The sequence below is a fragment of the Mirounga leonina genome, unplaced genomic scaffold (assembly GCF_011800145.1).
Source record: "Mirounga leonina isolate KUSES-001 unplaced genomic scaffold, KU_Mleo_1.0 Mir_174, whole genome shotgun sequence".
Lineage (NCBI taxonomy): Eukaryota > Metazoa > Chordata > Mammalia > Carnivora > Phocidae > Mirounga > Mirounga leonina.
Genome location: NW_023270451.1, coordinates 10,649,757 through 10,665,085, shown reverse-complemented (window position 1 = coordinate 10,665,085; position 15,329 = coordinate 10,649,757). Strand labels below are relative to the sequence as shown.

The 15,329-nt window shown below is 36.3% G+C and overlaps 1 protein-coding gene across 7 annotated transcripts in view; it reads left to right on the top strand.

Annotated features, from left to right (window-relative positions):
- CACNA2D1 (calcium voltage-gated channel auxiliary subunit alpha2delta 1) overlaps positions 1–15,329 on the top strand; it is a 506,844-nt gene that overhangs the window by 469,045 nt on the left and 22,470 nt on the right. For all 7 annotated transcript variants that reach the window (XM_035020464.1, XM_035020463.1, XM_035020460.1 and 4 more), the window contains 10 exons: positions 3,513–3,610; positions 5,693–5,780; positions 6,874–6,936; positions 7,502–7,605; positions 8,499–8,585; positions 11,684–11,751; positions 12,133–12,171; positions 13,563–13,634; positions 14,641–14,793; positions 14,877–14,929. In XM_035020464.1, the coding sequence (XP_034876355.1) occupies positions 3,513–3,610; positions 5,693–5,780; positions 6,874–6,936; positions 7,502–7,605; positions 8,499–8,585; positions 11,684–11,751; positions 12,133–12,171; positions 13,563–13,634; positions 14,641–14,793; positions 14,877–14,929 (825 nt within the window). The remainder of the gene's footprint in view (positions 1–3,512; positions 3,611–5,692; positions 5,781–6,873; positions 6,937–7,501; positions 7,606–8,498; positions 8,586–11,683; positions 11,752–12,132; positions 12,172–13,562; positions 13,635–14,640; positions 14,794–14,876; positions 14,930–15,329) is intronic.

Below are 15,329 nucleotides of genomic sequence, written 5' to 3'. Positions count from 1 at the left end.
TGCCTTTGTTCTCACCAGGCCAGTGCTTTCTCGGACCTAAGCTACTACAGCTGCCTCCTACTTGATGTCCCTACCTCCCCAAATCCCCCTTTATTCCCAGTCTGGTGTCAATTTCTAGAAATGGAGAGAGTTTCTAGAATGTGAATAAAATTACATTTCTCCTCTGCTAAGTATGAACCAGTAGCTCAGTAGCGTCTTGTGATGCTCTGTACCTTATATCATAGCTTTCAGCTGCTCTGTTACTGGGTCCCAGTTTACAATGTGGTCCTTATACTCTAAATCTGGGGCCAGCAAATTATAGCCTGCAGCCTGCCTGTTTCATACAAAGTTTTATTAGAACACAGCCATACTCATTTGGCTGTGTATTGTCTGTGGCTGCTTTCACTACAAAGGCAGAGTTGATGAGTTGTGGCATAGACCTTATAGCCCATAGAGTCTGAATCATTTATTATCTGGCCCTGGAACAAAAAGTTTGCCAACCTCTGCTCTAAATTCCAAACACATTAAACTTCTCTTGATTCCTATGTGTGCTGGGGTTTTTTTTTCCCCCCTCTCTTAACTCTTTCGATCCACTAATTTTCTCTTTTATTGTGGACTGTACTCAGACACAGCCCACGCTGTCCCAAACCCCAACTTCAAAGCTCCTTGATCTAGGAATTTCCTTCCCATTTTCACTGCATTAGACATCCTTGCTGACGGCTTCAGAGAATACTGTATTTCCCTTACTGGAGCACTGGTCCATTTTATGTCATTTACTTTCCCCAGTAAAGCAACATCTCAACCTGTTTGACTCACCATTCAATATCCAACATCCCATCCATTGCCTGGCACACAGTAGGTGCTGAATAAATACATATGGTGTCTGTAGAATGTATAAATATGTAAAGAATATTTTAAAACCCATTATTAAAAATACCTACAATCTTACCACTTTTTCCAATAAAAGTAACTGACCATCTTAAAACTGCTAAAACCAGTTTCAGCTAGAAAGAATATTAGAGGCAGAACAAGATCCCACAGAATGTTAACATGTTGATTCATTAACAGTGTAAGAAGAGAATGAAATTAGATGTGATATATTGATAAGACTCTCCGTCCATCTCAGATCTGTGTTTTTCTCTAGGCAACCTCTTCATTCGTCTCTCCCAATTATTGAATAGCAGACTGGCTTTCTGAGCTTTACTCTTAGATAGTGTGGAAAATAGGGTAGAAGTCCCAGTACTCAGAGGATAAATGTAACTCTGAATTCCAGTTCCCAATTTGTAAGCAATGACTATTCAGTTCAGCAAGGATTAACATATGAATCATTTTTGTGGTCTGACTGGAAGAGTAGAATTTGCCCATGTGTTTAGGGAAGGAATAAATACTAAAGAAGGGAAATGTTACAGCTTGTGGGACAAGCCAATGAATTCAACTAACATGTATTAAATCTTTTACATGAATGATTATTTTTATTGCTCAAGAGAACTCTGTAGTAAATTAGTAGTAGTATCCCATTTCACAGATTAGGAAATTTCCTTGCTATTTCAAGATCTCAGAAGAATATACAGTACCTCTGAGTAAAACATAAATGTAGAGAGCATTGTTTCTACCTTTAGAAGGTATGCAAAGGGATGAAAGGTCTAAGAAATGGAATAATTCTGCTATTTCTCAGAAATGAAAAAGACATTTCAAAGATGAGTTAGAAGGAGAAAGGAACAGTATGTAATAGCCTGTAATTAAATGCTAATTGTGGGAAGAAGTCCATTTTAACTCTGTCAATAATGAATGAGTAAAAATCATGCAACCTTCCTAAACCCTGCCTCAAAACTAAATTTTTCTAAGAACTGAGTTTTGTGGGTAGGTTGTTTGTTTGTTTTTGAAGTTCTGACATTCTCTTTACTGTCTGAGGCTTTCTATTTAGGTAATGGCCTTGCATCTGAAAATGGTCACTACACAATTGCACGTCTGTCTTCAATATTTGATTATCCCATCTGTTGCATTAACCTAGTTAATATTAATGACAGCCTTACATTTATGTTGTTTTATATTTATTCTCAATTTCCAAAACACTTAGGTTAGCAGTTCTCAAAGTAGGGGTCTCAAAACCCATGGGTTCCAGAAGCCCTTTCAGAGAACCGACCAGGTCAAAGCTGTTTTCCTAAAACAGCAGTAAATGTTTTTCTCTTCTTCATGTCGACCTTGGCAGGGACAGTAGAAAAGCCGTGAGGAGCTGATACCTTAGCAGGAATCCAGGCAGTAACACTAAAGGCTCCTGGTAGCTGTTGTAATCTTTCTTGCCAGGGGAAAAGCCAGTCTCACTTTAAAATATCCTTGATACGAGCATAAAAATTATTAGGTTCATTGAAGCTTTACCCTCGAGTACATGTCTTTTAATACTCAGTGGGAAGAAGATGGGTGTTCTGCTGCATACTAGAGTAACTCGGCTGTCTCAAAGAAAAGCACTCGTGGGATTGAATTTAGAGCTGAAATAGGTGCTCTTTGCGCTTTTTTCAGGAAATAGAATTTTACTTGACAGAATGACTTAGGTATTTGATAAACATTTTCTCAAAAATCAAGTAAGGCTTCTACTTTGAAGAAAACAACAGGGTTTGTTGCTCATGACAAAATCTGTGCTTTCACACAAAAATAAGAATTTGGGGGGAATTTGTATTTAGTGTTTCCCAGTAGTTATCTGGTGACACTAGTGTGATGATATTAATGAATGTGATTTTTCAATCTTATAATGAAATGTGTCATCGTTTGGCAGATCTGCAAATTTTCCAAATAACCAATTCATGATGTTAAAAAATCAGATTGATTTAAAGTGTAAGATAATGCATTGAATTTTAGTGTAACAGTACAAAAAGTTCATTGTTTCAAATTCCATATTATAACTAACTACCAAGAAATTACTAGTATTCAAGTTTTGGTATGTTATTAAAAAAAAGGAAGAGGAATAGCTACAGCACTGGAGAAGCGTATTAAATAATTCTGTCTTTTCCAGCTGCATATCTTTAGGAGACCACATTTTTTTCATGTGCCCAAATAGAATCTTGCCGTTGATGGGATGTAGAGGCATACTTAAGCCAGGCATTGAAGAGAATTGCAAATAGGTAAATCAATGCCACTTTTTTTCACTAGGTTATTTTTTTAAAACAGTAATTTCTCATAAAAGTGTTACCATACAATGGGTTTATTCTTGGTATGTAGTGAGTATTTTAAATTTTCTCTGTTAATTTCTACATGGAAACTCCAACATAAAATGAAAATAGTGCATTAAGAACAACAAAAGCTAACATGTATTGAGCACCTGTTGCCCAGAGGGTAGGTGCTTAATATATATTATCCACACTACTCAGCCCTTATTGTCAAAAGTGTTGTTTCATTATAGAGAGGAGGAAATGGAAATAAGAAATTAAACAGCTTGCAAAGTCATAGAGTAGTAAAAGAAAGTGTTTTCACTTCCTCTGATGGCTGTGTACTCTTTTTAAAGTTGTGATTTTCATAGCTGATGTCTTATTTTTTTTCAGAGATTACTGCAATGACCTTAAAATATCAGATAACAACACTGAATTTCTTTTAAATTTCAATGAGTTTATTGATAGAAAAACGCCAAACAACCCATCCTGTAAGTATAGATCGATTTGTAATAATTGTTGAGTGTCACCGTCACTGTACCCAACATGGTCAACTCTGGGTTCCAATTAGTGTGTTGGTGTGCTGGCTTCTTGATTTACGTTGTAAAAAAAAAAAAAGTAACAGTAACTGACTTTTATGTCCTTTCCTCCTCCTCCCTGCTTCCTCACTCTTTCTTCTCCTGTGCTTAAGATTTTTTATTTTTTTTTTAAGATTTTATTTATTTATTTGAGGGAGAGAAAACACGAGCAGGGGGGAGGGGCAGAGGGAGAAGCAGGCTCCCAGGCTCATGCCTCAGGCGGGGCTCCATCCCAGGAGCCCAGGATCATGACCTGAGGGGAAGTCAGGTGCTTAACCCACTTAGCCACCCAGGTGCCCCTGGGCTTTTCTTTTTCAAAATCATTTTCCTTTCCATCAGGAAGAGTTAAAGCACATCCTCAGTTATAAAAAGTGAATTGAAGCCATCTCTTAAATTTAAATTTATCTCATAAAAAGAACGAACTTCCTAGCACCGCTCACTTTAGCTGCCAGAATTAGAATGAGCTACTCTGAAAACCAGTCATGGGTAGAGCAAGCCCCAGAGCCCTGAGGAGCGAGTAGCAGCCGGCTCCCTGCCCAGCGGGGAGTCTGCCTCCCCTCTCCCTCTGCTCCTCCCCTCAGCTTGTTCACGCTCTAATAAATAAAATCTTTTAAAAAATAGCTGTAAAATTTATAGTTTCCTCAATCATGCTATCAAATAACGTGTAGAACTAAAAGTATCCGTGATTGAAATCTAAATAGTTTCTTTTCAAGGGGTTCAGGCTATTTGAATTTTGCTTTTAGGGAAGTATTTAATCCATCAGTAAAATTACAATTCTCACTGTTTAAGTTAATTTATTAGCCTACCTAAATGTTTCTGCTATAAAGCTGTTGTCTTCTTCTTATCCCCCATTATTTTGGAATATAGAAATGAGATTATATGTGTGTAAAACGGTAAAGCTCAATACTGATAATCTGTTGATGTATTGCATGCAGCAGGGGGCATATTTTAAAATTACAGTGTAATTAAAATATAAATGCAATTATGAAATTACTTGCAACATTGATTTATATAATGAATTAGAATAATGGTCTCATTTCTTTGACCTAAAAGGATTTGTGGCAAGTAAATTATATCTTTCACTTTTCAAATGGAACTGTTTTTCAAAGTCATTCATTTTCTGCTATAATAAAAATAGTTCCTAAAATGAAGTCTAAAATGTGGATTAAGCTGATCCTTTAAAATTGGGTGAAAGATACATTAAATTTAAGAATATCAACTAAAATATTTTCCAGTCTACTCCCCACCTCTTGTAGTAATAAGATATTTAAGATCCCATATTCCTTACCTGAGTAAAATGAAATTTTATCAAAAATGTGAAGTTTCAGAGTATACTTGGAGGTTATTCAGAGTTTCATGGGCTTGGAACAGAGGAGCCAAGAGAAATGAAAAGGTGACGTTTTTTATTCAAGAATGTTTATTAATTGACCCTTGGTCATGGCCATCTGCCCCTCCATTACCTATGAACTTGGGCTAAGATGTTCTTTGGTTATTCCAGAAATGACAACCTGAAGCCTGTGGTCTTTCAGCATTACCAGCAGATGCCAAAAGCCTTCTTGGGATAGTGCTGGGCTGTGTTAAGTTATTCAGTTCCTTGGCCAAAACATACAAACAGGAAACTATATATATTAAGTAGTTTTATCTTTATATATAAAATTGTCCATTAAATTATGATCGTTTAGAATCACCATACTAACCTATTTTTTTTTTAAAAAAAGAGGAGGGCTATTTCCTTATTGTTTATCTTAAAGTTTACAAAATAATTTTCATTTAGAACTGGCTTTTCTATTAATTCTGGCCATAGCCTGAAAAATAGGGGGTAAGATGAACAATATTAAAAAAAGTGCAGAAAATTAATATTGGGTATATTTTGTAATTCACAGAAATATTATCCACTCTAAGTTGCTTTTATAAATAGAGAATGTATTTGTTTCATTATTATCTTAATGGAGAAACTATGTGGGTATAATTGAGGCTATCCTTTTTCTGTGTTAGGTAACACGGATTTGATTAATAGAGTCTTGCTGGATGCAGGCTTTACAAATGAACTTGTCCAAAATTACTGGAGTAAGCAGAAAAACATGTGAGTATTTGTTCTTATTAATGAAAAAAAAAAAAAATATATATATATATATATTCTGCATTTCAGTTTAGCTTTTCCCCGAGAAATATTTGGAAAATAGGCCTCATAAATTTAGACTTTATCATTTATCTTTAATAACAATTTCCTGAGAAAAACATCTTGCAGTTGTTGACAACTTGCAGTTGTGGGTGTGTGTCAGGACTAACACCTGCACACTTACTTAGCTTTCTCTGCTTATACACTGCAGTGTGAACAAACCAAATTAAATAGGCGTGTTTGTGTTTCAGTGTTTGTGATAGAATGGGGCTTCCAGTGCATGCTTGACTGACCTTTTAATAACACTACTGTACACCTAGTCAATAAATTGAGAAATCCAATTATGGTTCTCATTTACAGTCCCTACTCCATTTCCAGTCAGTCACCAAATGCTAAATATTTCTCCTAACAATGTTGCCCTGTCTTCTTCACACCCAAGTTCCTAATTTCCCATTTCTAAGAAATGATAGCAACTGCTCTTTCTGCCTTTAGGGCTTCCGATTCCTCTCCCCATAGCCCCTCGTCTGTTCTCCGTAGAACTCACCCCTGTCAGTCTTACTCTCAAAGTGCATCACTTCCAGTTTCAGGATAAAGGTGAAGCTCTCCGGCATGGATTTCAAGATCACTGATGAGCTGACCAGTCTGAAGAAGCTGGTCCTTGAAACTTTACTTCCTGTTGCTTCTTACCTTGTGCCTTATGTTTTTATGACACCAAATACTGTCACATTCTTCACAAGCTTTCCCTTAATGTTCACTCTTGGCTCTACGTGTAAGATCGTCCTGCTGCCTCTGTCATCTCTGCTAATTCAAAATGCAGCTGTATTCTTCCTTATTATGAAGTGTCTTCCTAGAGAATCCTCCCTTTATTTCCCAGATATTTTCACTAATAAAACATAGTTTACATATATTGATATATTTACTTTGTCTTCCTTTATTTTAGGAACTCATTTTATTTATTATTTATTATTGCTCATTTATTATTACATCAACACCTAAATTACTATCTTACCGAGAGTAAATGGAATAAAAAATTTCCTTCTTCTGTCTTCTGTTTTAGCAAGGGAGTGAAAGCGCGGTTTGTTGTGACTGATGGAGGAATTACCAGAGTTTATCCCAAAGAGTAAGTTCAAATAAGATCTGTAGAAATCAGTACATTACAAAGGACTACTCTGAGGATGTGTACATTACTGGATAAGGAAACCACTGTGTAGAGAAACTTATTCTTAGATTAACATGGAGTCACTTAACCTATTTACAATAGTAAAAAATCCCCTATTTCTTTAAAAGATTTTTTGTCTCTGTAGACACAAGCTAACCTAAATGAACACAATGGTCATAGTCTATTGGCTATACGTTCATAGAGCCTCATTGTTTTCACTGTTCTTCAGTGGATCTTATCTCTTATCTCCAGAACAGTCTGTAAAGTGGCCTGGAAAGGCTTATTACTATTAACTGACTTGTACATAATTACCTGCAGAGTAAAACTAAGAGCTTTTTCTGACTCTCAGTATCATTCTACGGTGATATATTGCTTATTAACGAGGATCATTTACACCATCAATTACCACTGACTTTCTTAGACATACCTGAGATGTAGGCATATCTGTAAAATTTCACGATGTTCACGGCAAAGTAGGTTATCAGGCAGATTAGAGAATAAAAATGATGAGCCATTTCCTCCTTAGGGCTGGAGAAAACTGGCAAGAAAACCCAGAAACATATGAGGACAGCTTCTATAAAAGGAGTCTCGATAATGATAACTATGTTTTCACTGCTCCCTACTTTAACAGTAAGTATTACTTGGAACTCAGCATTCTGTTTCCTTTTTTTTTTAAATAAATTATTGTTCCTACCCGCTTCCCCCCCCCCAAAGCCATGCATTTTAAGTTAATTGCTCAGAACAGTCCTAATTCAGTATATACTCTATGCATGACATTGGAAAGACACAAGCATTCATTTAGTTGAGGAGGTAAAATGCCTACACAGGAAATAGCCAGCCAGTAATGAAGAGATAGCATATCCACAGCATGCGTAATACATAGAAACACATGTAGATAATCCTTTGTTTCACAAACTGCAAATAGGTGATGAATGTTTAGTGACTTTCGGAAATGTAATTCATCAGTTAATCAGTTTTAGTTCAATGTATTTCTGAAAATTATCAATAGTCCACATTTTAAAATATTTTCTTGGGTTCTGTCCCAATCCCCGAGCCTCTCTGGGGGGGGGGAGGGGGGTGTTACTCATCCTCATGTTCACAAGTCGGGAAACTCAAGTTCAGAGAATTTTGTTGGAGTTTTGTCCAGGAACTTCGGTCTTCTAAATGCAAAGGCCGTTTGGGGTTCTAAGAACAATCTTTCCACTTCACTTCAGCAGCCTCCCCACTATTTTAGCAAATGTCATGAAGCAGAGATTTGGCATGCATCCGTTTTGTTGTGAAGGTAGATGAAGCCCAGCTGAGTAATTCACACCCCCGAGTCAGTTCATTCAGAATAACTCATGGACACTCCAGTGAGCCTGGTATTTAGAGAAAAAAGGGGGAGGAGAGGACTACACACCTCCTTGTTACCTCTATTCTAGAATACTTCAGCAAAACACTATTCACCTATTAAGAGAAATTCACTATTTGATGTATCTAGACAGGCCTGTTTTCCTTTTCTGTTGTTGTTTTTCTTTTTTTAGAAAGCGGACCTGGTGCTTATGAATCAGGCATTATGGTAAGCAAAGCTGTAGAAATATATATCCAAGGAAAACTTCTAAAACCTGCAGGTAAGGATGTATATTGTATACATACACATGACCAAAATTAAATGTGACCTAGTATTTATAGTAAAATTTCACAATACTTATCAGGAAGGTCATCAGAAAGCCTAAAGCAGAATAAAGACAGACATGCAAATTTTTAAAAATAGAAAATACAAATAGTTACCCCTGAGACTGGGGAATACTAAAGTTGATACTGTATAGAGGTGAGGGATTTTCAAAGTGTGTATGCTTATACAATGCTGACGCAAACTTATGGAGTCAGATCAAAGTTCTAAATGCCGGATTGATCCAACATTTCCACTTCCTAGGTCTGTCCTATAAGATACTTTCAAGTACACAAAAGGATATACAGCCAAGGATGTTAATATCTGTAATAAGTTAAACAGGAAGAGTTAAGTTTTCATCATTGGGGGAAAAGATAAATAATTTATGGCATATCTGTACTATGTACCTGAAAAAAAAAGTAGTAAGAATCTCTTTTCTTAAAATAAAATTACAGTAAAATAGAAAAATGACTTTTCTTGCAAAAACAGGCCAGAATACAAAACAAATCATAAAACTGAGCATCAGTGGAAATTGGAAGTAGGCTGCAATTGTGATGCCGCCAGCTTTGCTTTTCTTTGTCAACATTCCTCTGGCTATGCGGGGTCTTTTCTGGTTCCATACAAATTTTAGGATTATTTGTTCCATTTCTTTGAAAAAAGTGGATGGTATTTTGATGGGGATTGCATTGAATGTGTAGATTGCTCTAGGTAGCATTGACATCTTCACAATATTTGTTCTTCCAATCCATGAGCATGGAACGTTTTTCCATTTCTTTGTGTCTTCCTCAATTTCGTTCATGAGTATTTTATAGTTTTCTGGGTACAGATCCTTTGCCTCTTTGGTTAGATTTATTGCTAGGTATCTTATGGTTTTGGGTGCAATTGTAAATGGGATCGACTCCTTCATTTCTCTTTCTTCTCTCTTGGTGGTGGCGTATAGGAATGCCACTGACTTCTGTGCATTGATTTTATATCCTGCCACTTTACTGAATTCCTGTATGAGTTCTAGCAGTTTTGGGGTGGAGTCTTTTGGGTTTTCCACATAAAGTATCCTATCATCTGCAAAGAGTGAGAGTTTGACTTCTTCTTTGCCAATTTGGATGCCTTTGATTTCTTTTTGTTGTCTGATTGCTGTGGCTAGGACTTCCAATACTATGTTGAATAGCAGTGGTGATAGTGGACATCCCTGCCGCATTCCTGACCTTAGGGGGAAAGCTCTCAGTTTTTCCCCATTGAGAATGATATTCGCTGTAGGTTTTTCATAGATGGCTTTTATGACATTGAGGTATGTGCCCTCTATCCCTATACTCTGAAGAGTTTTGATCAAGAAAGGATGCTGTACTTTGTCAAATGCTTTTTCTGCATCTATTGAGAGGATCATATGATTCTTGTTCTTTCTTTTATAAAGGTATTGTATCACATTGATTGATATGTGGCTGTTGAACCAACCTTGCAGCCCAGGGATAAATCCCACTTGGTCGTAGTGAATAATCCTTTTAATGTACTGTTGGATCCTATTGGCTAGTATTTTGGTGAGAATTTTTGCATCCGTGTTCATCAAGGATATTGGTCTGTAATTCTCCTTTTTGATGGGGTCTTTGTCTGGTTTGGGGATAAAATGAGTTTGGAGGTTTTCCTTCCATTTCTATTTTTTGGAACAGTTTCAGAAGAATAGGTATTAATTCTTGAAATGTTTGGTAGAATTCCCCTGGGAAGCCATCTGGCCCCGGGCTCTTGTTTGTTGGGAGATTTTTGATGACTGCCTCAATTTCCTTAGTGGTTATAGGTCTGTTCAGGTTTTCTCTTTCTTCCTGGTTCAGTTTTGGTAGTTGATACATCTCTAGGAAAGCATCCATTTCTTCCAGATTATCTAATTTGCTGGCATACAGTTGTTCATAATATGTTCTTATAATTGTATTTCTTTGGTGTTGGTTGTGATCTCTCCTCTTTCATTCGTGATTTTGTTGATTTGGGTCATTTCTCTTTTCTTTTTGGTAAGTCTGGCCAGGGGTTTATCAATCTTGTTAATTCTTTCAAAGAACCAGCTCCTAGTTGCGTTGATCTGTTCTACTGTTCTTTTGGTGTCTATTTCGTTGATTTCTGCTCTGATCTTCATTATTTTCTTCTCCTGCTGGGTTTAGGCTTTATTTGCTGTTTTTTCTCTAGTTCCTTTAGGTGTAGGGTTAGGTTGTGTACTTGAGACCTTTCTTGTTTCTTGAGAAAGGCTTGTATTGCTATATACTTTCCTCTTAGGACTCCCTTTGCTGTATCCCAAAGATTTTGAACACTTGTGGAAGTAGGCTGGAATAAGTGGGTTCAATAAAGTAGAAATTTTTTTTTCATTGTATGATTCAGTATTTGAATGTTTAAGAAAGCATACCTCAGGCCAGATTGAGAAGGTCGAGTGCTTTCCTGCTCCTGAGGGCAGTTTTACTCCTCACTGGTTCAACTACTAACTCATTCATTCAGTGGCTCACTTACTCACTCATTCTCCCAGTGACTCATTCATTCCCCCTCCCACCCACTTATCTCTCCTGGACATACATTTCTTAAGCATCTGGTGCATGCATCAGCAGGGCTAGGGAAGCCTCTGTAAACAATCGACTTGAGTGACCTCCTATGAAAAGGCTATTCCTGACACTACCACTTTTTTTTTTTTTTTTAGCTTACTACGTATATTAGTTAATTGGCCAGCTTGTGGCCAATGAATCAACTGTGTTGCGTATATAAATAAAATTATTTAATAGTTTAAGAGCTATTAGCATTACTTCTTAATGAAAATTCCAAGAAATAGATCTCTGTAATAAACATGAGATTCAACCCAAATTTAATGCTAAATTACCATACAGCGAATATTATATGGCTCCTACCTAAAATTGCAACTTTTTAAATTAATTTAAATCAACTTTTCAGTGTACAGCTGAAATTAATTTAATCTCAAGAAACTTAAATTTGCCTGCCCAGGAATAATCAAATGTGAGAGGAAAAATAGATACTAAGAATCACAGCCATACTTTTTAAATGTATGTGTCAATTTTTCCTTACATCATTTTTCAGTTGTCGGAATTAAAATTGATGTAAATTCTTGGATAGAGAATTTCACCAAAACATCAATCAGGGATCCGGTAAGATAATTTTTTAAAAAATGTTGATGCTATACTCCATGTCATATGCAAATGAGAAAAGTAAAAGTAAAGAAATGTTGACAAAATAAATTTTCAGTGCTACTAAATTGAAGCAGAACTATAAATTACTATTTTTGGAAAGATTTTTTTGTTTAAATTAGTAAGAAAAATATTTCAGTGTTATAGTTTGAAATACTAGATAGCTATTTGATATTTTATAAAGATAAAACTATTACTTTTTTATGATAGGTAGACTGTCATTTAATCTTACTTTTAGACTTGATAAATTATTCTAAGATTTTTAACCTGCTAACAGTATATCATTTAATCATTCTTTTAAAGTGAAAATGTGTGGCAATAATTGTATTTTTTGTCTTTCAGTGTGCTGGTCCAGTTTGTGACTGCAAAAGGAACAGTGATGTAAGAAAACTCTTTAAAATTTTTAACTGTAATTTTTTGTATTGCTATTGCGAAGACTTTAATGCTAAAAATGCAGGAATTTTTAAATAAACACTAAAATTATTATTTTATGGAAACTTGAATTAACCTATAGATAAGAATTTGAGTTATATGCTTATAATTCCTAACCTTATTTTTAAAAATATTCGCATGTTAAGGTCTTTTAAAAAGCCTGTTTCTGTATAGACTCTCTTCTCTACAATCTCAGTTGTATTCAGTCTCATGACTTGAGCCAAAATCAGGAGTCATACGCAAAACCAACTGAGCCACCCAGGTGCCCCTGAATGGGCAGTTTTAATCCAAGTGGCCTTTACTGGTTATTAGGACAATCTTCCTTTTTCTTTTGTATTTTACCTGTATTTGGTCACACTGTATTTATAGCGATGAGAAAACTTTTTGAGCTAAATTTTGGAATTTTTTTTTTTAATCAAATTCCACTTACATGGATTGGATTTTACGTTGTCTTCTGTTACTTCTTTGTCAACTGTCTTCAAAAGTTAAACATTCTCTAAGAATGACACTGTATTATTCCAAGAATAAAAAGGAAGAATTCCACTATTTTCTTTCAGTCTTCTTCTATGTGTGTGTATATTTCCAAGGCAAACAGTGGGTTCATATGATCTTATCATTTCTAGTCATGCAAAATTATAAACCAATCATTTTATTTTTATAGTTTCTCCATTTTACATAGACTTTGTAAATATAGACTGTGAAGACTGTTTTCAGAGCCAAGGTTTTTAGCAAGCTGCTTCCACATTAGGAAAATGGAATGCATATGTCCTCAACTCTGAAAACAATGTTTTTGTTATTTTATCCAATAAAAATTATTAAACTGATTCCTGCCTTTAAACATGATATAAACTGGGTGGGAACTGAGTTCTGTGATGAGCATTTTTTGTTTTGCTTTCTGCTTTTAAATCTCCTAAGTATCCTCTTGCTGCCTCTTTTTTTTTAAAGTCTGAAGCATGGTAACCCACAGTGCATTTTTAAAGATATGTCTTATCAAAATATTAAGTCTGTGTTTGTACATTATTAAATATTTTGGTTTATCCAATTTCCTGGATCATTTAGATGACCAAATGACAACAAGATTGCCATTTGGAATGGCAGAAAGTTTATTTCTGATTTGTTCTCAGGATTTATTCATATTGAGTTGACAGTTTTAACTGAATGGGTGGTCGGGGAATATGAAACTCTGAGAGTCTGATATGTATCTGTATGTGTCCTTAATTTATTTCATCAAAATCTCCTGATTATGTTTAAGTTGAAGCTTTCTCCTGTTTTTGTTATCATCATCTACCTACAATGGAGTAATGATATCCATCCTCAAAATGTGTTTTTTATTTCATTAGGTAATGGATTGTGTGATTCTAGACGATGGTGGATTTCTTTTGATGGCAAATCATGATGATTATACAAACCAGGTAGGTACTTGAGTGGGACAAAGTATAGTTTCCAAAGTGTATGTCACTGATCAGTATTACAAAAGTCCTTCAAACCATTATAGAAGTTAATGTGTTATTACAGTACTGACATAAAATAAATTTCAAAATGCTAAACTATTAATGAAACATTCTAAATACAGTTTGGTAATATTTGTTAGTGGAGTTTCCTTTGTAGTACTAACAGTTACCATTACAACATATAGTTGAGAATTTTAACGTGATGAATTTTTTATTCTTGTTCACATTAAATATTATCTAATTCAATACATGGCTGCTTTGAACTGATGTAGTTTCTGTTCCCCAATTTACGTGTTGGCAGCATATAAGCTAATTGGTTCACACAGGATTTTAAGCAAATTAGAATTAGTTGCCAGCTTACTTCCTTTCTGAATCTACCTTTCTGGCTTCTCTTTAAAAAGAAAAGATCTCTCAACAATGAGCATTTTCTTATTTATTTTGAAGATTTTATTTGAGAGAGACCCCAAGGACAAGCAGAGGGGCAGGGAGAAGCCAGATATCCCCAGATAAGGGACTCAATCCCAGACCCCTGGGACCATGACCTGAGCCGAAGGCAGACGCTTAACGACTGAGCCAGCCAGGCGCCCCAACAATGAGCGTTTCTTAACTGGCTATGTTTATGGGCTGGCTTTGATGAGCCTCGTGTTTGCCCCTTTAGGATCCTCTTCTGTTTCCAATCCCACCCCTTTCTCTCAGTTATGCTCCTTTCCTCTTCCCCACAAGGAATTCGTGGGGCAGTCAGCCGTGTCCATTCTTTCCGCAAACATCACACAGAGCCCCTGAGCGGTGAGAACTCCTCATCTCACTTCCCTTCTTTCGGAATGTCCCGTACAGCTTCCCGGCTCTGGTGTGTCAGCTCCAGAGGAGTTTTAGGTGACAGTTTGTCTCACTGCTCTTCATGGCAACGGTTGGGGTGTTAACACATGGCGTCAGTTTGAAACTTTACTATTTTTCCCTTCTGTACTAGATTGGACGATTTTTTGGAGAGATCGATCCAAGTTTGATGAGACACCTGGTTAATATATCGGTTTACGCTTTTAACAAGTCTTACGATTATCAGTCGGTGTGTGAACCCGGCGCTGCACCCAAGCAAGGAGCAGGGCATCGCTCGGCGTACGTGGTCAGTAAGCTCCCCACCCCAGTTCCTCTCCAGCGCACACTCGGCGTCCACTCGCGTAACGACTCTTGAATTCTATTTTCTAGCCATCAATAGCAGACATACTACACGTTGGCTGGTGGGCCACTGCCGCTGCTTGGTAAGTCACGATTTTTACTGGTAATGAGCACGGGGGTGTAAAGTGGTAACGGGTTTGATGGCAGTGCTGATTTTGTGACATGTGACTCATTATTAGGCGACCTCCTTTTTTTCGTTTCCAGAATCACATTCTGATCATATTGACATGGTCCATTTAAAGCTGCTACAGTTACTCAGTTTTTCATATGAAAACAGTGTTTCCTCCTGCAAACTCCAGCCTCTTTACTCGTGTTTTTCTCTTTACACTCATTTCTTTAAATTTTAGGTATAGCAAGACATCATGACTTCTCTTTTCACCTGTTTCCTATTCAGGCAGTTTAAGAGGCATCGTGTTGCTGAAATGGATCTCATTCTTCCTTTTTACTCATTCACCCTCCCTACCTCCTTCAACACCTCACTTA